The sequence below is a fragment of the Cyprinodon variegatus genome, unplaced genomic scaffold, assembly GCF_000732505.1.
Source record: "Cyprinodon variegatus isolate N-32 unplaced genomic scaffold, C_variegatus-1.0 Scaffold452, whole genome shotgun sequence".
Classification (NCBI taxonomy): Eukaryota; Metazoa; Chordata; class Actinopteri; order Cyprinodontiformes; family Cyprinodontidae; genus Cyprinodon; species Cyprinodon variegatus.
Genome location: NW_015150905.1, coordinates 323,650 through 344,149, shown reverse-complemented (window position 1 = coordinate 344,149; position 20,500 = coordinate 323,650). Strand labels below are relative to the sequence as shown.

At 38.8% G+C, this 20,500-nt stretch overlaps 2 protein-coding genes across 9 annotated transcripts in view; both read left to right on the top strand.

Annotated features, from left to right (window-relative positions):
- The window catches only part of sulf2 (sulfatase 2), a 56,208-nt gene extending 44,072 nt beyond the window's left edge, over positions 1-12,136 (top strand). For 3 of the 4 annotated variants that reach the window (XM_015389251.1, XM_015389252.1, XM_015389253.1), the window contains 16 exons: positions 1,639-1,789; positions 2,038-2,213; positions 4,612-4,740; positions 5,472-5,528; positions 5,631-5,760; positions 6,003-6,210; positions 6,575-6,833; positions 8,459-8,555; positions 8,661-8,755; positions 8,832-8,885; positions 8,957-9,123; positions 9,288-9,430; positions 9,616-9,724; positions 9,812-9,845; positions 10,957-11,010; positions 11,384-12,136. In XM_015389251.1, coding sequence (XP_015244737.1) covers positions 1,639-1,789; positions 2,038-2,213; positions 4,612-4,740; positions 5,472-5,528; positions 5,631-5,760; positions 6,003-6,210; positions 6,575-6,833; positions 8,459-8,555; positions 8,661-8,755; positions 8,832-8,885; positions 8,957-9,123; positions 9,288-9,430; positions 9,616-9,724; positions 9,812-9,845; positions 10,957-11,010; positions 11,384-11,414 — 1,894 coding nt within the window. In that variant the 3' untranslated portion in view covers positions 11,415-12,136. The remainder of the gene's footprint in view (positions 1-1,638; positions 1,790-2,037; positions 2,214-4,611; positions 4,741-5,471; positions 5,529-5,630; positions 5,761-6,002; positions 6,211-6,574; positions 6,834-8,458; positions 8,556-8,660; positions 8,756-8,831; positions 8,886-8,956; positions 9,124-9,287; positions 9,431-9,615; positions 9,725-9,811; positions 9,846-10,956; positions 11,011-11,383) is intronic. The other variant, XM_015389254.1, reaches the window with a different exon arrangement.
- A 5,452-nt stretch (positions 12,137-17,588) lies between these two features.
- Positions 17,589-20,500, top strand: part of LOC107093902 (rho GTPase-activating protein 39-like) — a 37,615-nt gene continuing 34,703 nt past the window's right edge. For all 5 annotated transcript variants that reach the window (XR_001481638.1, XR_001481636.1, XR_001481635.1 and 2 more), the window contains exon 1: positions 17,589-17,781. Coding sequence is in view for 1 of the 5 variants with exons in the window: in XM_015389233.1 (XP_015244719.1) it covers positions 17,768-17,781 (14 nt within the window). In the remaining 4 variants the exon portion in view is untranslated. The remainder of the gene's footprint in view (positions 17,782-20,500) is intronic.

Sequence of the window (20,500 nt, the reverse complement as noted above, 5' to 3'; positions counted from 1 at the left end):
TCTGTTTTGTTTCCATAGTAATAGGACAGTGATGGACATGGTGTAACATGGGAAACAGCCTTAGCTGAGGTATTGCTTGTTATTAGCAGTTTGAGAATAAATGATTTAGACTGTTCTATTGTACCTCAGTGTAGGGTTGTTTTGCTGACTTCTGACCATTTTGACAGTGCTTTGTTCTTCGTGTCTGATTACGTAGTGATTTGGTGACTTCTTAATGAAATTTGTTGCAGGAGGTTTTCATTTCCAAACCTATTTTAATACTACGCATTGCTTTACTTCCACTTCAAAAGTCTTTACTGTTTTGTTTTGGTCCATCAAATGAAATCTTCCAAAAATACATAAAAGTTTTTGGCAACTGCATGAAAATGAAAAGCTTTAAAGGGTTTAAAAGCTTTAGCAAGGTGCTGCATTTCTCTGATTATTCATTAAACTCCATGCTGTTTGAACAAAAGCTCTTTTTTTTCCCATATGTGGCGAGTTTGTTTGATCTCTCTGGGACAAAGCTGACAAATATCCAGGACACATTTTTACTTTTTTACTGCTGTTTGATAGAAAATGACTCATGCCCGCATTCACGCTTCCTTTCATTTGACCCAGAATGGCACAAATTTTATAATCTCAGCTGGATCTCTTCCTCCTCTGCCTACAGTCGACTGTTGGCAGGAACCGGCTTCTACATGCACAGCCAGTGTTTGTTTGGCTCACGTCTTATTCACATCAGTGTTACCATTATAATAAGCATGGTTAATTTGTACTGTTTTGTCAGCTATGATCAAGGAGTGGCATAAATGATGCATGTTTAATGCATAGGTAATGATAGAGAGATGCTTATGTAAGCAGGCATAAAGCATATACCGCTTTCATTTCAGCCTTTGTTTTTTTCTGACCTTTATAACTCTGACTGCCTCTCTAGTGCTGCTGGCTAATAGCAAAACCCACTATTGGCCTCCAGAGATGGATCTAAGGCCAGTAATGAGATTGTAGTTACTATTCCTTCCCTGGTTCCACCCTCCCCACGCAGCTGTACTGCTTCGTCTAATCCCTCCAGCATCATTAACCTGTACCACTCTGCCTTTGTGTGGAGAGGATTCACTAAATTCAACCTTTGTGTCTTTGTAAAAACTTTTAATTGCTCCTTCTCCATAAATGTGCTCTCTCTTGGGTTTTTAAAGCTGCCAAGACCTTTCCTGATATTTTTCATTCATTTCTGTCTGCCCTCAACCCGAAGGGGGTAGAAGAAAAAAACGGCTCCTCTTACTTTTGCAATCTATTTGACTTCTGAAACAAATCAACAAAATCAATTTTTACTTACTTTCCTCCTTGGGGGGTTTTATTTCCAAACTGATAAACATTAGCATGGAGTGTAGCATGTCATCATAATTTGCAGTCCTAATGATTTCAACACTTAAGAATTTTACATTACTTATATAGAGATAGATAAATTGAAACCCTGAATAAATACTTTTCTTTCTAAACAGGAAAAAATGCTGCAGTTGCACAATAGCACGGTAAATAATGTACGATAGCTTTAAAAACAGCATTAACAGTTAGCCATAATTATGCTGCTTAAAAATGATCTGTTATACTTTGAGGGGAAAAATTGTTTGTTGAATTTTCTTCCTTTTTCTTCGTCTACAGAACCCCGAGCTACAACTACGCCCCTAACCCAGACAAACACTGGATCCTCCGCTATACTGGACCAATGAAGCCTGTCCACATGCAGTTTACTAACATGCTTCAGCGCAGGAGGATGCAGACTCTGCTGTCCGTGGACGATAGTGTGGAGAAGGTAGTCAGGCAGACAGATGCTTGTATGCTTAAAGCACGCACACACACAGACCACTGATTTGACAGCCAGGGGTCCTGGGAGATCTGTTCTTGTTCTGACTGGGACTGGGATAATGAATTCACTGACACACTTGGTAAATTGTTCAATCTCTTTTTCCTTGAAACTGGCACAGGAGATTTGAGCTATCAAACATAGAGTGTAACTTTTTTACCCTGTGTGCCTTGCTCAATGAGTCGTGTCTCCCTTAGGTGTACAACATGTTGGTAGAGACGGGGGAACTGGACAACACCTACCTCATTTACACCTCCGACCACGGCTATCACATCGGTCAGTTTGGTCTGGTTAAGGGCAAATCAATGCCCTATGAGTTTGATATCCGTGTCCCATTCTATATACGGGGACCTAATGTGGAGCAAGGCACGATGTAAGTAACAAGACACTTCCATTCTCATTTTCCTGACAGTAAAAAATTATCATTTGTTGCCGAGTGCTTTACAAAAGCACTTAGACTCTTTTTACCCTTAACCTTTTTTTTTTATTATTTTAAGACCTCAATCTTTGATGTATGAGGTTTTTATTTAATCGACCAACAATAGGTATTGTTTAATTGTAAAGGAAAATACTCCATGGTTCTCTAAATGTTTTCTGACTAACAAGCTAGATATGTTCGGATTTTAGTTGGAGTAGAGTAATCCATAATTGTAAATTATGGATTATGGATTACTCTATGTTTTCAAATAAAACAGCAGATATGCCAGAGACAGAAGTTGGGGAAAAGCTTTGCTGTAATAAGGTTTGATGATGAAGGAAACAAGCGGATGCTAAAAAACAAACATTCAAATACTAACGTTTGCAGCTCACCACAACCACTGTAGGAAAAACAGGGTAGAACAAGGTGCTTTGGTCACATGGGACTAAAAACTTACTTTGTAATCTATATGCAAAGTTCTATAGCAGGAGATAAATAGCTCTGCATATCAACTTCGACAGGAAAACAAAGCTAAACATTATTCCAAAATGGTTTAGAGCAGGCCTGCCCTAAATCAGTCCTCTAGGGCTGCAGTTCCTCAGGTTTTAGAGGTTTGCCTGCTTCAGCACAGCTGATATGCATTGATTGCTGATTAATAGGCAATTAACGAAACCTGCAGTGCTGAAGCAGGGAAACTTCTAAAACCTGCAGGACACCAGCGCTCAAGGCTGGTTTAAATTAATCAGTGTTTTCAGATCCACCAGCTGCATTGTCCAAAGCACCCGGTCTGCCTAGACTGGCGACCTGTGCAGGGTGTACCCCGCCTCTCGCCTGTAGATAAATGGAGATAGGCACCAGCACCCCTCATGACCCCCTTTGGGATAAGTGTGACGGAAAAGGGAGCTGTGGTCTGCCATGGCCTCAGGAGCAATAGGGGTTAAGGGTGGTCTGTGGGAGTAGGGCTCAAACTTAGAATCTTAGGATTCCAAGCTCTATGCCCTTACCACTAGGCGGCCACTTTCCCTATAAAAAAAATATATAACAAAAAGTTACCTATGACACATCTGACTTTCTAACCATTTAAAAAATATATTTAGATTATTCTAAAATCAGTCCATTCACATCCTTTTTTCATATGAAACTTTTTACTACTGTTAGTTGCCATTTCCCTACAGCAGGCCTGCTGCTCCATGCTCAGAGGAAAACTCTGAGCATGGAGTAGCAGGCCTGCTTTGACCTGCAATTAATTACGGGATACGCTAGTCTAATAAGGATTCAGAGGACCTGTCCTTCAAAGCAGGGGAAAAAAGGCTACATTTGCCGGCCATACATGAAGGAATCTTTGGATTCGAATGGCGCCGCGCTATGATATAATCAGCCAGCTCAGATTTAAGCAGCCACTGAATTCAAACACACCAATAGTGTATTCATCTGGTATGGAATCATGGCCTAGTCAAAGTCTAGATCAAAATCTGATATACAGTATTTGACAAGACTTGATAGTTGCTGTTTATAATTACTCTCCTTTACATACTTACTGAGGTTTACATGTTTTTTAAAGAACATTGGAGAAAGACCTACAGCTGTTAGATCAGGCATCCACAGTTCCAATGCTTGAGGTCTGATGTCCGTCACCTTTTAGATGTGTCTCTAATTCAATATACCTGAGTTATCTTAATCAGGTCATCAGCAGGACTCAGTGCATACGGAGGATGTAATTCAGTGATTTAATTCAGATGAGGAAGCAGAGCCACATCTAAAATCTGCACAGGACTGGACCTCAAGGGTCACAACTGAGGAGCCCTCTATTAGGGTTTTTTTTTTACTTTAGGGTTAAATAACGATCTACACCACACTAAAGCATGCTGTCCACCAGTGTCCAGCTTAAGTCTCCAAGGGCTGGTGTCTGAGTTGTTGATTCTCCAATGCATCCCTTTCAAATGGCTCATCTTCTTTTTCTTTCTGAGTAGTTTTTTTGTGGTGGTTTGCAAACAGCTGGTCCAACTTCCTCCTAAGCATATCTGGAAATTCAGAAGAAACCTGCTGATTTAACGCACCTAAATCGTCATTTCATTCAAGTTTGGTAACCAGAGCGAAAAAACATGCAGGATACTTTGGACACCGCTGTAGTCTTTTCTTGCATCTCATGTTTATGCACTTTTTTATTTTGGATTATCAGATACGACTCCAATAAACACACATACATTTGTGGGTTTCAATGTTGTAAATTTTGAAAGATTTCAAAGAGGTGGGGATTCTCTGGAGATGCATGTCTTTTGTAAGAAGAAAATTGACATGATGATAATCACATTCAGTCAAAGTCTATGTGAGAAGTATTGCTGTGTCTTGGCAGAAACCCTCACATCGTGTTGAACATTGATCTTGCACCTACTTTGCTGGAGATGGCCGGTGTTGATATTCCTGCTGAAATGGATGGCAAGTCCATCCTCAAACTGCTGGCCACAGATCGACCAATAAACAGGTGAGCACACTGCATAGACAGTTCCCCAGCAACTCTTAAAAAAAGGGAGGTATTACATCCCTTCCCATCAAATGGGATTGAACTGGATTTTTTAGAGACACAAAATGCTTTGTAGTAAACTGCTGGAGTGTGAGACATTCTATCAATAGGCTTACATTTTTACTCACCTCTTAAACTTCTTACTAAAGCTCACAAAAGTCCTTTTGGCAATTGCTAAGAAATGTATTGTGACAAACTGAAAATGCAACGCCTCCCTTCTAATTAAAATGTGGTTTGTGAGATCAATAGCTTTGTGCCTCTGCAGGAAATAACTTAGTAGAGCCAGAAAAGACTTTTTACAAAATATGGCTTTAAGGCATTAAGCGAGAACCTACCAGGTTAATATTGTCTCTCTGTAGCTCTGATTTCTAGATAATATATTTGGTTCAATATTTAACTTTAACAATTTTTCTTCTTTTCTCTTTCCTGTCATGTTAGTTTATTTTATTGTGCATTTAGCCATCTTAAAAATTTGAGCTTTTTAGATTTAAACTTATCAGCTGGTATCAGTAACTTTTTATAAAAAAAAAAACAATTTATAAAAGAATAAAGTAAAAACTTTGTTGTAGTAAAGTTCATATTTCATATCTAGAGGTACAGCATCATTATCGTTTGACGAAGCATGGCATTTTGAGATGACAGACATGTTTGTTTGCTGCAAATATCATGGTGGTCTTTTGCCGATTCCTCAGGTTCCAGTTGAACAGAAAAGGAAAAACCTGGAGAGACTCCTTCCTGGTGGAGAGAGGGTATGTTTTATTGATTGACCTTTTGTAAGACAAGTTCTCTATTCGAGGCGCTGCATTCTGCCAGCATCTAACTCCCTGTCAATGTTCTGTCTGTTCTTTCAGGAAGCTTCCACACAAGAGAGCTGACGGGAAGGAAATGGCCCAGGAGGAGAACTTCCTGCCAAAATACCAGAGGGTGAAGGACCTGTGCCAGAAAGCAGAGTACCAGACTTCATGCCAGCAGCCAGGACAGGTATACGACCTGTATATGCCCAGAGGGGGGAGGCTATTCAACTAACACCATAAAGAAATCATGTGTTGCCATCGCAGGATAAAAATTTGGCACCTGTGCGGTTACTGTGATATGCACTGTAAGCTCAGGTTTGCAACAGCGTCTGAAGATTAGTCTTTTAAGGATCTTTGGGTTTGCTCATAATCTGAAACGTATTCGGTCCTGTATCATTGGATATATTTTTCCTTTTGGGTTTGTTTCAGAAGTGGCAGTGTGTGGAGGATCCGACTGGCAAGCTGAGGCTGTACAAGTGTAAAGGCATGGCGAGTCTGTTCGCCCCACGCATGCAGGCTCTGATGGCCAGTAGTCCATCCACACTGTCTTTTAATTCTAACTTTGATGACTGCAACTGTGACGATGCCGGGTTCAAACCATCTGTCCAGAAGAACAAGAGACTCCTAAGCAAAAAGAGTGAGTTCGTAATCTGTCGTCCCAATAGATATTAACTATTACAAACTTATTAGTACCAGAAAGATCCATGTTCTACATACCTGAAGGGAAAAGAGGATCAGCAGTGTCATGCAGAAATAAACTGATTTTTTATGACCCAAAAGACATGTGTCAGTGCTGCCACCAAGTGGCACAGCTGAGCAAGTACTTAACATTACATATTAAGGGCCAAGTCAATAAGGTATATATTGACTATATATGTAGGGCATATAATACATACACATACCCATCACATAATCTACATATGTAGATTATGTGATGGGTAGACTCTGATCAATCATGTTAAAACCATCTAAATTAGATGAATCTGTTTCATATTATGCAGAGATAAAGTCCAGTAAGGCTGTGACCAGGAAGCGCTGGGCTCGCTCTGTATCATTTGAGTTGGATGGAGATCTGTATGCCGTGGACCTGGAGGACGGCTACAGGCCCCTGGGGTCCAGGAACAGCAGCTGGACCAGGGACAGGTGGAGAGGCGCAGGCCTCGCAGAAGATGGTGAAGAATTCAGTGGAATGGGACTCGCAGCCAAACCTACCAGCCGTGACAAGCTCACACCACCTGCTGCTTTGAAAGTCACTTACAGGTGTGTGGGAGGAGGAAATGCAAATATTCAAGCTGCATCTGTCACATACGCAACTATTGCATGTTCCTTAGAAAAAATATGACAGTAAGCTCTGCAAATGTTGGTGAAAAAAGAAGCTTTGAAGATGTATGTGTCAACTGAAAGGAAGTCAGATTTTCTCTATGCTGGAGGAAGTGTTTACTGGGAGGATTAAATCCCGATGCTCAGATGAAAAGATCAGACATTTGTGTTTTATTTCATGAAGCATCTGACCTGCCGGCACCATTTTTTCTTTAAACACCATTACTGAACAGAGCAAACATTTCTTTCTAAGCTTCCAGCTGTGAATGTTCATTAAATATTTAGATTAGAACAGAGTTAGAATCAGGCTGCATGTGCTGTTGCTTTGAAAACAGGATTTAACTATTAATTTAACACAGAGACTAAATAATTATAGTTTGTTTTTTAGAATGCCTTCAGCATTGTATATTAGCAGCGTCTGTTAGTGTAGCTAGAATTAGTCATTGTAAACATCGTTATCTGCGTATATTTACACCAGAATAAAGACTATTGAATTGACTGCAAGATTTCCATCAGACTTTCAACATTTCCAAACCCAGCATCCATAGGTTTTTCCCTGTTTCTACTGAGATTTGGATTTATCTTAAGGAATAAGCTTCAAGTCTTAAGTTTGGAAGGATTCCTTTGCATCACCCTAAACCAGGGATGGGTGATTCCAGTTTCTGGGGGCCAGTATCCTGCAACTGTTAGATCCATCTGAGACCCAACTCACCTGAATCAAAGGGTTGTGTTACCTCCTCAGTATGCAGTCAGTTCCTCCAGAGTCCTCTTAATTATCTATTTACTTGATTTGATAAACCAAAGGCACATCTAAATTTTGCAGGATATTGGCCCCCAGGAGCTGGCATTGCCCACCACTGCCCTAAACTATGGCATTTCACATATTCTCTGGATGGCACCTGAACACATCAAGTTATGGTCCCTAGCTCAACTATAAGAATTGACTTGCATAGAAAAGGAGGCTGTGCTAAATCCAGACAGCCTTTATCATTTTGGACACCAGTGCATGAAGGAAACGCTAATGAATCCACGTAGCAAAGTTGGTCTTGGCCACTCAGCACGCATACATTCAACAGTAATTGAATGTAATTGAACTTTATTGACTTTGCATTTGAGAAACTTACCTCTGCATTTAACCCATATATTAAATGGTACGGGGGGAGCAGTGTGGGGGTCAAGTGTTTTGCTTAGGGACCTAGAGTGGCAGTATGTGGGAGTGGGGCTTTAATTCAGAACCTCAGGATTTCAAGCTCTATGCCCTAACCACCGGGCCGCCACTCCCCACTCAACCCACATGTAACAAAAAATGAAAGCCATTTTGTGGCCCAGTTCTGATTTGCCAGAGGTGGCCATACATGGGCCAGCTGTGGACCGGTGATGGCCCAAAACTGTTTTAACATGTTTTTTTAAACAGAGAAAAAAATATATTATCAAAACATGTAAATGGTCATGCTGTTTCTGCTTCAACGTTTAGCTTCCACTATTGTAAAAATACATTCGCTTTTGTATTGCAGTTTTGTCATATTATACATCTATGAATACTTCTGTATTTTGTGTGTCTGCAGATGTTCCATTCTTTTGAATGACACAGTTAAGTGTGATGGGGGGCTTTATAAGTCCCTGCAAGCATGGAAAGACCACAAACTGCACATTGAGCATGAGGTACTCTCATATTTACCTAAACTCTGATTAATGACTACACCTTTAAAGCCTGTCTGACATACAGCGTGCCTCGGGTGACTCTCTAGTTGTTCTTGCTGCATTTAGATTGAAACTTTGCAGACCAAAATCAAGAACTTGCGTGAGGTGAAAGGTCACCTGAAAAAGGTGCGGCCAGAGGAATGTCAGTGTAGCCCTCCCAGGTGAGAAATGCTCTACCACAAAATGAAACCACCTCAGAGATTCACCAAATGTGACAACTTCATTTTGTGTCCTTAGTTACCTTCCCAAGAACAAGGAGGCTTACCTGCTAAATGTTGAACACTCCCTCAGGTAAAACTTGGGTAGACTTTTAAGCCTTTTCTTTATTCCAGACACTTTGAAAACCTTTTTTTTTCTGTCAGAGTGCCATCCAAGCAGAAAACACAGTGGCTGCAGAAGGAACAGAAGCGCAGAAAAAAACTGCGAAAATTTCTAAAGCGACTGCAGAACAATGACACCTGCAGCATGCCTGGTCTTACCTGCTTCACCCATGACAACCATCACTGGCAGACTGCCCCCTTCTGGACAAGTAAGGGAAGATGCAATCCTAGAGAAAGTTGTTTGATAAATAAAGTATTTTGGAATTAATTTTCTACCCTGGAGTTATTTTCAACAAAAGATAAGATAAAACAATATTATGCACCCTTTCTATAAAGAGCTCTTGTTTTCTAAAACCACTCCTCCCTTCCTTAGTGGGTCCGTTCTGTGCATGCACCAGTGCCAACAACAACACATACTGGTGCCTGAGGACCATCAATGACACACACAACTTCCTGTTCTGTGAATTTGCCACCGGTTTCATGGAATATTTTGACCTCAGTACTGATCCTTACCAGGTTTGTTGTTTGCACAGCCACGTTCATAACAGGAGGTATAAATACCTCAACAATGAAAACTATAGAATAAGCCTACAATATGTGTCACAGTACATTCCTTTGTCCATGGGGGGGAAGAGCCTTTCTGAGATTTTCCAGAGTTCACAAAGAGTTTGTTGACATTTTTGTCCTTACCTTTCCTGCAGCTGATAAACGCTGTCAGCACTCTTGATCGCAACGCTCTCAATTCAATGCATCAACAGCTCATGGCCTTACGGAGCTGCAAGGGGCACAAGCAATGCAACCCTGAAAAGGGTGAGTAAAATCTCAGCTAAACGTGATGTATTGATTTTTCCAGAGTCATTTCAGACTGAGATTAATGTCCCTTTAATTTCCCTCCAGGAGGAAAGGAGAGGAACCACTTCAGTGAGTACAGGTATGTCTTCCTCCCAGCAGCTCACAGATAATTACTTTCACAAACCCTCCAAATGGAATGAAAGTTTCCATATTAAATCAGGGAGGCTTCTGTCTTCACAGTGAAGCTCTGTTCACAGTGTCTCACAAAGTTATCACACCCCTTACACTTTTTTTTGCATTTTTTTTTCTTTATTTGCATTTATTTCATGTTACTCTGCTTTTGGGATTTAAATTGATAGCCCAACACTAAGAAATGTATAAAGGTAAGGTTGAAGAAGAATGATACAGAAAGGACTATAACCAAAAATTCAGCCAACATACAGTCGCACTGGAGGTCCTGCAGAAGCCTGGGGGGGGAATCTTTCTAAAGAACGACCATTTATCCTGTAAGTCTGCTATGAAAGAAAGAATGGCATGAAGAAAGTTGCATTATTGTTCCAAGAAAAAAAGAATTGCCCTGTTTGCAGTTACAGCATAGCTATGTAAGGAGAGCAGCAAAAATGAGGGAGAGTTGGTGTGTTTAGATTAATTTTCAATAATTTTTTCCCATTTGCCTTGGTTAAAACTAGCTTTAACCTATACATGATGTTGGCAGCATCATGCTGTGGTGATGGTTCCAATCAACAGGAACAAGGAAATTATTCAGACTTGATTAAACAATATCTAGATACAGGGCATTACTTGTTAGAGACTACAGATGGCTGTAGAGGGTTGCCTTCCTAAATATAGAGCAATAGCTGATTCTAGTGTCCAGAGTGTTCAGGTTTGACCAATTCTAATCCATCTCATAAGATCCTGAGGCTGTAATATGACAACCTATTAAAAGTTTCAGAAGACTTTCTGGACTCTAAGAAAAGTAGCCCTAAAGTAGTTGTAAGCTTCCATGTTTATTGTTGCATTTGAGTGATTTAAACCCACAGAAAGGCGACATGCTAGCCTGCTTTGCAATTTCTGCTGGTCCTGTTTTGTAATTACGCTTAATGACTCATCTCTGGTGTGTGTGTGTGCATGCATCTGTGTGTGAACACCTGTGTATGCTGTGTGTGTGTGTGTGTGTGTGTGTGTATACCTGTTTGTTTCCATGCACGTGCATTTGGCCTACGCGTGTGTACATGCTGTGCATGCCTCAGGCCAGTTCATCGTCGAAAGAGGCCAAAAATGAAGAAGTCTTCCTCCAAATCGCTGTGAGTTTGTCATAACCCATCTGCTATTTGTAGTCTGCCAAGATCTGCTCCTTTCGCCTCCTACCCAGATTCTGTTTAGCTTGATCAGATGACCCAGCAGCTTGTCTTTTCCTTTAGTTTTGTTCTCATTCATTAACAGTTGCTCTCATTACCTACATTGCAAAGCTGCAACGTATTTTTCTCTACTTGTCCTTTTGAGTCAATAACATGCAATGCGGGAGAAACTTCTTGTAACGTAGTTTTCAGTTCTGTTATTGCCTTTTCATGTTTTGTTTTTTTACAGTGTTTGTGTAAAGAACTGGAGTAATGCTTTTAAGTGAGTGTCTGAAGTTACATTTTTAACTTGGTGGGCTTTTTTTCCTTGGTTTTGCAGGGGGCAGATCTGGGAGGGATGGGTTGGTTAAATACCCGCTGCCCCAAACCCACCATAGCAGCCTCCTCCAGCAGAGGACGGAGAATGAAGACCACATACCAACCTGAGGACCTTGACCACACTTCACTGAACCATAACCTGAGATACTGTTCATCTCTAAACTGGCTTTAGTTTTTTGGGAGAGCTGCTCTTTGTGGCCTTCGTGTGGATGAGACACTAAGACTGAAAAAGAAAAAATCGACTTTTAATTTATCTACACTGGAAAACATAACCATTTAAATGTGTTTACCCCGGGCTTTAGAGATCAACATCTGGGCAATGTGGTCAGTTTGGCGTCCAGAAGCCAATCAGTGCAACAGTAGTATTTGTAGATAATATAAAGAAAATCGCTTTAATCTGCTTTCTTTTGTGGAAAACGGGACTGGATGGAAGCATGATGAGCTACGTGTCAACTCTGCTGCTACACAAAACATCATGGCCTCGTTATGTCTCTGCAGCACATGCAGAGAAACTGAACATTGTATTTCAGATGACGACGTGTTTGCACATGGAAGTGATGTGAACTTTCCTGACAGCCAACTGTATCAAACTTCTCTCCATAATCTTGTGTTATAGTAGATCTTAACACTGAATGTCTTTACAAAGTGTTATCCCCATCACATGTGTAAGATGTGATCCGACTTTCTTTACAACCATTCAACCATCTAAACCTGGAATAGGCCTACACTAACCACTGCCTCACACCCATTAGAACACAGTAATATTCAACCATTGAAAACAAAGTGACTCTAGTGACTATGATGCTACTCCTTTGTACTGATGATACCACACTTTAGAAGATTCCATATAGTTTGTTTAGTTTGCTATACATGGTGCTACTGGATAACAACACCTTCGCTGTACAGTGCAGTATGTATTTGAATGTATGTTGTGCAATTAATATAAATGTTTACAATATTTTTTATAATACTTAAGAGGCAGACCTCGTATAATATGAGTTGACAAAATGAACGTATCGAAAATCTCATCTCCCACAATTTGTATGTTTGTCCTCATTTATGTGAGAAAAGCACTTAAAGGGTTCACTGTGATAAGATGTACAATAATGAATAAATAGTCTACTCTGTGCCAGAGGGGGGATAAAAAAAAAACAACACAATTTAATAATACTCAATGTGAATTACTAGCTTTTATTAGATCTTGTTTTTGTTTGTTTGTTTTTTTCTTGGAAACATTTCCATAGACCTAGATGGAGCTGATAGTAATTGTGGATAATAAAATGTTTTGTTTCAAATATGCATTTTGTTGATTGATTGTTAAGATATTGTGTTTGTCCAGCAGATGTCTCTGTCTGCTTGTTTACAGGTTCAGATTTCATACAGTATGAACCACTTATCTCTATTTATTTACTGGATTGCTGATAGCCCATTGGTAGTACAGGGTGCTATGAAGTCACCGGCCGCCATATTGGTACTCCCTAGTTAGACCGGTTGTAAACAATATGTGCACTACAGCATCAAACAGCGATGATGTTCTTATTTTCAGGGCAACTTTTAAGATAAAGATAAATTAATCACTTCAACACACGCTTGCTGTTTCCTAGCATCAGTACATTACTGTGATTTATGATAAGAAAAATAGGCACATCACATTTCATATTCAATATAAAGTCCATGGAGTCTATACAACATGTAATATAACATATACAAATCCATCACAACAAAATATGTGTGTTAATGGAGAATAATAATACTATAGTCAGACATTAGGAATAAACACACTATCTGAGATGTGCAAAAAGTCCTAAATTGATGATGTATATGTTATATACATATATTGATTACATTTTTGTACTAATTACATTATATTACAGGCATTTGTACTGCGCGACTCTGTGAGAGTGGGGAATACCAGGATGGTGACAGGTGAATTCAATTATGATTATACAAAGTAGAATTTAGGAACACAGGAATCACTGTTCAACATAGAATAATCTAGTTGAGATAATTCTTCTGAGCATTCGATTTTTTTACTTCAATTCATCTTTGACTATAAAGCTGTGACTCATACAAGCTCTCAGTGTCATCAGTCACCTGCTGTCTGCATCTTAAAACAGCTTTCACTGAACAAAATGAGCTAGAGAGTCTCATTGAGTCAGTCTAAAATAAGTCATAACCTGTTTACAAGCTACATAACTGTATAGCAGAGGTGGGCAATTCCAGTTTCAGAGGGCCGTGCCCTGCAACTTTTAGATGTGCTTTTAGTTCAGCACACCTGAATCAAGTAAATAGATTACTGAGAGGACTCTGGAGGAAATGACTGCATACTGAGAAGGTAACTCAGCTATTTGAATCAGGGGTGTTGGACCCCGGATGGATCTAAAAGTTGCAGGATACCAACCCTCAGGAACTGGAATTGCCCACCCTTACTGTATAGTTTCTCTCCTGACATCCTTTATGTTTTGCTGCCTGGGGTGGACAGCCAAATTTTTTTTGATTTTTATAAAAATATGTATATAATAATGGACTGTCCTCATAAGCTCGGAGAAAAAGAAATATACAGCCTGTGAGCTACAAGCGCAAAGAGGCTTCAGAGCCACATTTAATGATTTGGTGAACGATCCACTGAGTGGAGAAATCTGACACAAAGTCCTGTAATGAGAGGAATAAATATGAATAAGATACCAAAAAAGGCCAAAATCAAAGAGAGCAGCATTGTAATATTTATATCAGCTCTGGATATCTCCTATCTCTACTGTTAGCAGACTCATGCCTAAAATTGCAAAGGAGTTCTCATCAAGAATATAAAATTAATTCTTAAAAGGAAAAGGAGCATGTTTTGAATACTTTTCCACATGATAAAGGAATGTAGAGGCAGTCGTACCTGTGATAAATGCCACATAAAACACCCCACCATAAGGGATCCATAAGCAGTGCATATGTGTCCTGTGTTTCACCAGGACAGGACTTGCAATCCCCGGTACTATGACTGTACTCTAACACACAAAGTCATCCAAGAAAGGTAATAAGGTGTTATGCCTTCTTAGATCCCAGGAGTACAGCCACCCTCACCACCAGCACACTCATGAACCAGCTGAACATAAACGGCACAAAGGCTGATATTCTGCTGTTCGCCATGGGTTAGGAGACGCTGGTGTTTAGTCACTATCGGACTGGAGGTTTCTGAGCTGAAAACATCTTCAGAGAGCTCCCAGCGGTCTACACACAAGAAGCAAGTCCTGTCTCAAAGATTGGCGTTCCCTGTCAGTAAAATACTGACAAATGACAATATTTGGATGCTATTACAATTTCACAATTGGATGCTGGCATTGGGCTTTTGATAGAGACGAATGTACCAAAGCTTAATGAGCCGTGAGAGATTGTTAATAGCAAAAGCAAAGGATTTCATGCCATAAAGAACTTGCTTAGATGGATCATAAATGGGAAAATGAAATCTCCCTCATCAGACTGGATACACCGTTTGTATCCCAATATAAATTCAACGAGATTGCACTGGTAGAGAAGTATGAAGTGTTACCAACCAGGTTTGCCTTCACAACCTGAAAATTGAACACAAGATTAATCTGTGAGTTTGACCGATTATGTATTTAAGTTTATTTATTACAACAACCATAGGCATTAATGTTTTCTATTTACCCTCAGATATCCCAAATATTGGAATTAGGAAAGTCCAGACCAACTGGAAGTTTCCAATATATTTTAATCGCACTTTCTGACGTGTTAGCTATCTATGATATTGCCGGGCTAAAAATATTATACACAGCCTGTTTTTAAGTGATATTCAAGTCATGTCTTAACTTTAAATTGTCTTTGCATTCAGCATGTGAAAACTAATCATAAACTAAAAGCATTAGCTAAGGCATGGTACATATCAAAAATAAATTAAAAACATTAATAAAATACAGCAGTGTACTCAATGGAAACTGTTTTTCTATAGGTTTTGTATGTATAATACCCGCTATTATTTTTTGGACATTTTTAGTCATTGTCTGCTGAAAATAACTTTTATTTTCTGCATCCGGAGAGCAAGTAGAGTGAGTCAGTCTCACTTGTTGATTATTCTTCAAAAAGGATTACAATTTTATATCTTTTATATCTTCTATGTTTGAAACCTTGAAATGTGGCAAAGGTCTAAAAGCTCAAAGTGGCTAAATAGTTTCATTAGGCACTGTATCTGTTATTGGATTATTATTAGTCAAAATGTCGTCGTAGGTATGTGAAACAAAATCATGATTTGTCAAAATTAAGTCGAGTACATATGTACATCATCTTTCAAAATGTAATTTTATCATTTGCAGAATAAGTTGCAGCCTTTTCTGTTCCAGGACTGATAAACTATTTATTGCTTTGTGCATTATTAAACCAGTCACCAGTCAATCACTTCTGTTTTTGGGTTACCATCAGCATGTGCTTGGGTGAATGATTAAATGTGCTTTATTGCAAAGTACTTTGAAGTCCTTGGACTTAATAAAGAACTATATAAGCACAGGCTAGGCACAGACTGGCCATCAGAAGAGGTGGGAAAGTTCAGGGTGACCTGGTATGGCTGCTGACCTGTTCTCATGTGTTACATACTGGGTAGAACCAATAGCTCTGTTCTGGTTGCACTTAATAATAAAAAAAAAGAATAAATAGAGGTCGTGTATTTAATTCGGGTCTCTGCTTTGCTGAATCCCCCACAGACTGAACAGCAGGGATTAGGAAAAAGCAGACACACCACCTCACCCCCTCCTCTCTGTTTAGGAGGCACAGGACAAGTTAAGAGCCCTCCATTCATAGCTTGGAGCAGGAGAGATGATGTACATGAAAGAAGGAGTAGAGGGATAGAGAGTATAAAAGGAAGCGAGAATTGGCCACAAAATCCTGTAAAAATTATGTTTTCGAGCAGGTAAGAAATAGACAACATGGCAAAAACACCAGTAGAGCCTGTAAAGCACAGCTAGCTTAATAAGGAGGTTAGGGGACTAAAACTTTAATATTTTACATTTAAAAAAAGATAATGCCAATTTTAGAATGTTGTTAAGATGACTATTATATATAATTCAAATTCAGTTGAATCTAGACTTTTGTATAGCTTGAACTAATAAATTCCTATAATATTATTTAACTATTAAAATTGTTGTATTGGATGGTTTCATTCAACCATCCTGTCAAGATTAGGAGCATATTTTTATGATATGAACCTTGCCAGAGTCTATTAATCATCAGTAAGTAAATTTTAATTAACGGGTTAATTTCTGTTTTCTGGTCAAGCAGGAACCTTTTTGTAATATTTTGAGTCAGGATTGTGATAGAAACCATCAGAAGTTTATACTTTTCACCTTTAAAAATAAGTTACTGTGGAGGATTAGGAGAGTCACTGAAAAAGAAAATCAGCCATTTCAAATTTAACATTTGTATCATATACATAGAAATCCCATTTGAAACGCATTTTCCAATTGTACATTTTAAATTGAATTATCAAAGAGAAACTGCAAATTGTATTTATTAATCAGTTATTAAATACTGCAAGTAATTTCAAATCCAATTTCAAAATCAATATTGAAAAAAACCCCAAAATGATTCAGATTTTAAATAACTTTCCTAATCAAATATATGATATCTTTTTTTCGTGTTCTTTTTTTCTTACTTTATTCTCTCCATTTACCTTTCTTGTGATCCTACTGGTCTCTGTGCTCACTGAAAACCAGTTAAACCAATAAGTACTGGAAAATGCAAGGTGAATTAGAAAATTTGAGATTAAATAAGGAATTCTTTTTTTAAATGTGTGGTCAGGAAAGGTATTTATGATCAGATTTATGATCCACCCCGTTGGCCCCTGTGTAGAACCGCCCATGGAAGTCAGGGTTGCAAAGCCCCCTTTTTTTACATATATATATATATATCATCATTAAATGAACCCGTTTTTAATCTCTATACAGAGTTTATAACAGAAATTATGTAAAAGTGCAAATAAACATTTTTTTGTTTTTGTTTTTTTAGATATCTAAGTGTCTGATATTTGTGACGGGACAATATTATCCGTAGCTTTATTAAAATAAAGCAGGCTAATGTCCCGCCGAGGAGGTGAGTCACAAGGAGGTCCGTCGGACAGGCAGGCAGGGATAAAGCGGAGAGGAAGGAGGCCAGTTTGGATGGGTCTGTCTGTCTGTCTGTCTGTGGGGGGTACAGACCGGGTGACCCCCCCATCCCAACCATGATTCACGTGGAGAGGCGGAGACTTCATATCGGATTCAGCAGGCAGGCAGGAGGACCGTCCTGTTCTCACCGCTCACTAGCAGCTACCGCACAAAAAAGCAACTAACTAACCTCCGAAGCAGAGCAAAGTTTCTTCTTTGTGTCCGCCTCGTTTACAATGTGAAAAATGGCCGGAGCAAGGTAAGGAAACCCATTCTATCATTTAATGCGACATGAAGTTTGAGGTAGAAAGTTTAGCTCGTTGGAAGTGCTCGCTATCATCCCGCTGGGCGCGAGCCTCACTGGATAACTGACTAAATTTAAATAAAATTCATTACAAACATTAAATTACTGGATATAAATAGTGTTAGAAGGTTGAATACTTTCGAAATATGCTTCATTTTTCTTTATTTAATTAAGAAATATTCATAACAGTTTTGTTGCTAAAATTTTAAAACCTGATAAAGTCGAGTTTTTTTTTTTTTGTTTTTGTTTGTTTGCTAGCAGTTAGCTTAAAAAAAACCTCATTAAGAGATGAACCAGCTCTAACACATCAGCAGCAGCTGTAGTGTGACTTGAAATGTGTCCTCTAAATGATTTCCCACCAGCAGCCACATCGTTTGGATTGGCTTTGATCTCGTCCAGTAATTTGCTGGACTAACTTTCCTCTTTGCTGTGGTTTAGGAGGCCAGTAAATGTTCCACAGTCTCCATTTGTTTCTCCAGATTTCACTGGTGGCTCCTGCAGTCTCAGCCATAAGGGCTCCTTTTCCACCATCTGCTTTCAGAGCAGATGTGCTTCAAAAGTTTGCTTCATTTCATCAGGTTTCTGTTTCCACAGTAGATCCACCAAAAGCTACTGACAAATGGAGGATGCCTTCTCCTCAGATGTTCTCCCTACTGTAGGATGAACTAATTATATATGATAGTATTCTGTTATGCACGGAAGAGGATTAGGGCCAATGGAAAAAAATGTAAAAGTTAACTGATTTTTAAATTTTCTTTCAGTATGATATGAGAAAAAAGTCAGAATTCTGACTTTAATCTCCGAATTCTGACTTTAATCTCCGAATTCTGACTTTAATCTCCGAATTCTGACTTTAATCTCACAATTCTGACTTTAATCTCACAATTCTGACTTTAATCTCACAATTCTGACTTTAATCTCACAATTCTGACTGAATTCTGACAGCTAACAAACATGTTAGCATCAAGTCGTAGCTATGTCTTCTTTAGAGACTAAACTAGCTCTCTTGTTTTAATCACCTTCTGCTCCTCCGTTAATTAAATAGCATCACCAGGGACCCCTCGGGCACGTAAAAAGTCGCCTAATTCCATCATTTTCCACCAATTTGTAACTGGCCCTCTCAAACAACTTGCATATTTGTCAGTGAAGCTGAGTGCTCCCACATCTCTTCCTTCACAGTGCCCATCTACATTAAGATCCAAAATTCTGAGATTAAAGTCAGAATTCTGAGATTAAAGTCAGAATTCTGACTTTTTTCCCATATTAAACTGAAATAATATTTAAAAATCAGTAAACTTTTTTTATTTTTCAGTGGCCCTAATCCTCTTCCATAGTTATGCGACTCACTAAGCTTTCTTTTTTTCTGTATTACAGATATTTTTTTAGATTAAAACAGCTTTATTTTTTTGTCTGGGTTTGCTCTGCCTGCTGCTTTTGACTTGCTTCTATTTTCTTTGCTAGAAAAATACAATCCCACTGCATGATGCTGCCACTGCCATACATGATTAGGGGAATCAAAGATATGCTAAGTGTTAAATTCCCTGTGTGTTTTCAGGCCAAACTGTGTACATTTAGGCTGATTTACCAGAACACCTGTTCTTGTGGTAGACAAGAACGGGATTTCTTCTTGATTTCTCTTCATTCTTTTTTTTATTTTATTTCCATGCTTTTATGAAGATTTTTAGATTGCAGGATTAGTTGGTTTCCTGTGAACAGGTTCCCCGTCCTGATCTAAGGATTTCTGCATGAACATCCTGTTATAAATTCACTGGCATATCGGTTTACAGCTATATCTGGCCAGGTTACCAGCTGTGTCCTTTTTTATTTTCAGGTGATGGATTGAAGGATGTTTATTGTTTTATAACCTCACTCTGCTTTAAAAACCTCTCTACTGTTTAGTTCTGGTCCGGTCTGCAGTGTGCTTTACGCTGCGTTCAAGTTTTACTCTGTAGGAGGAATTTCCGATCTTTGAGTTCAAAATTTCAACTGAAAGTCCGAATAACGTGTCATAAGGTTGGGGCTTCCTACTTCCAAATGGATTCTCCTCACATCCACAGAAGCTGAAAATATTTACTTCTTTTTTGTCTTAGCTGTTTTGGGATTTTTATTTTATTTTATTTTTTTATGGATCTAACATTTATTCAGTTATTCACATCTCTTTTAAGTGATAGCTCAGAACATTGTCATGGTTGCAGTAGTGCTGTTTTTTTTCTTCTTTTTTTACTCTGCTAATGTAGGCTAACATGTGGATTTAAATTATTAGATAAGTGATGAGCTATGCAGGATTTTATTTAGCCTGTCATAGTAAAACAAGACTATACAAACACGCGCCTCATTTTCAGGTTGCTGGTTTTTTTTTGCTTTTTTTTAGTTATAAAAAACATTTAACAAATGTGTTTTCTTTTCCTTTCTCTTCTCAATAATGCACCACTTTTTGTGTGTCTTGCATGTAAAAACTCCCTGATGTACGGAAATATTCAAAGGTCTCTGAATACCTTTTTTTATGCCTGTTGTATACGTATTCACTGGGTATTGTTATGGTTCAATTGATGGATCTGTGGTGACGAGAGTGGTTTATCTGTTTTATTCCTGCTCCTACATGTGTACCTAGTGGTAACTTTATATGCCGTCAGACCACATGTTGACATCTGTTCCACATACAAAATCTGAAAAA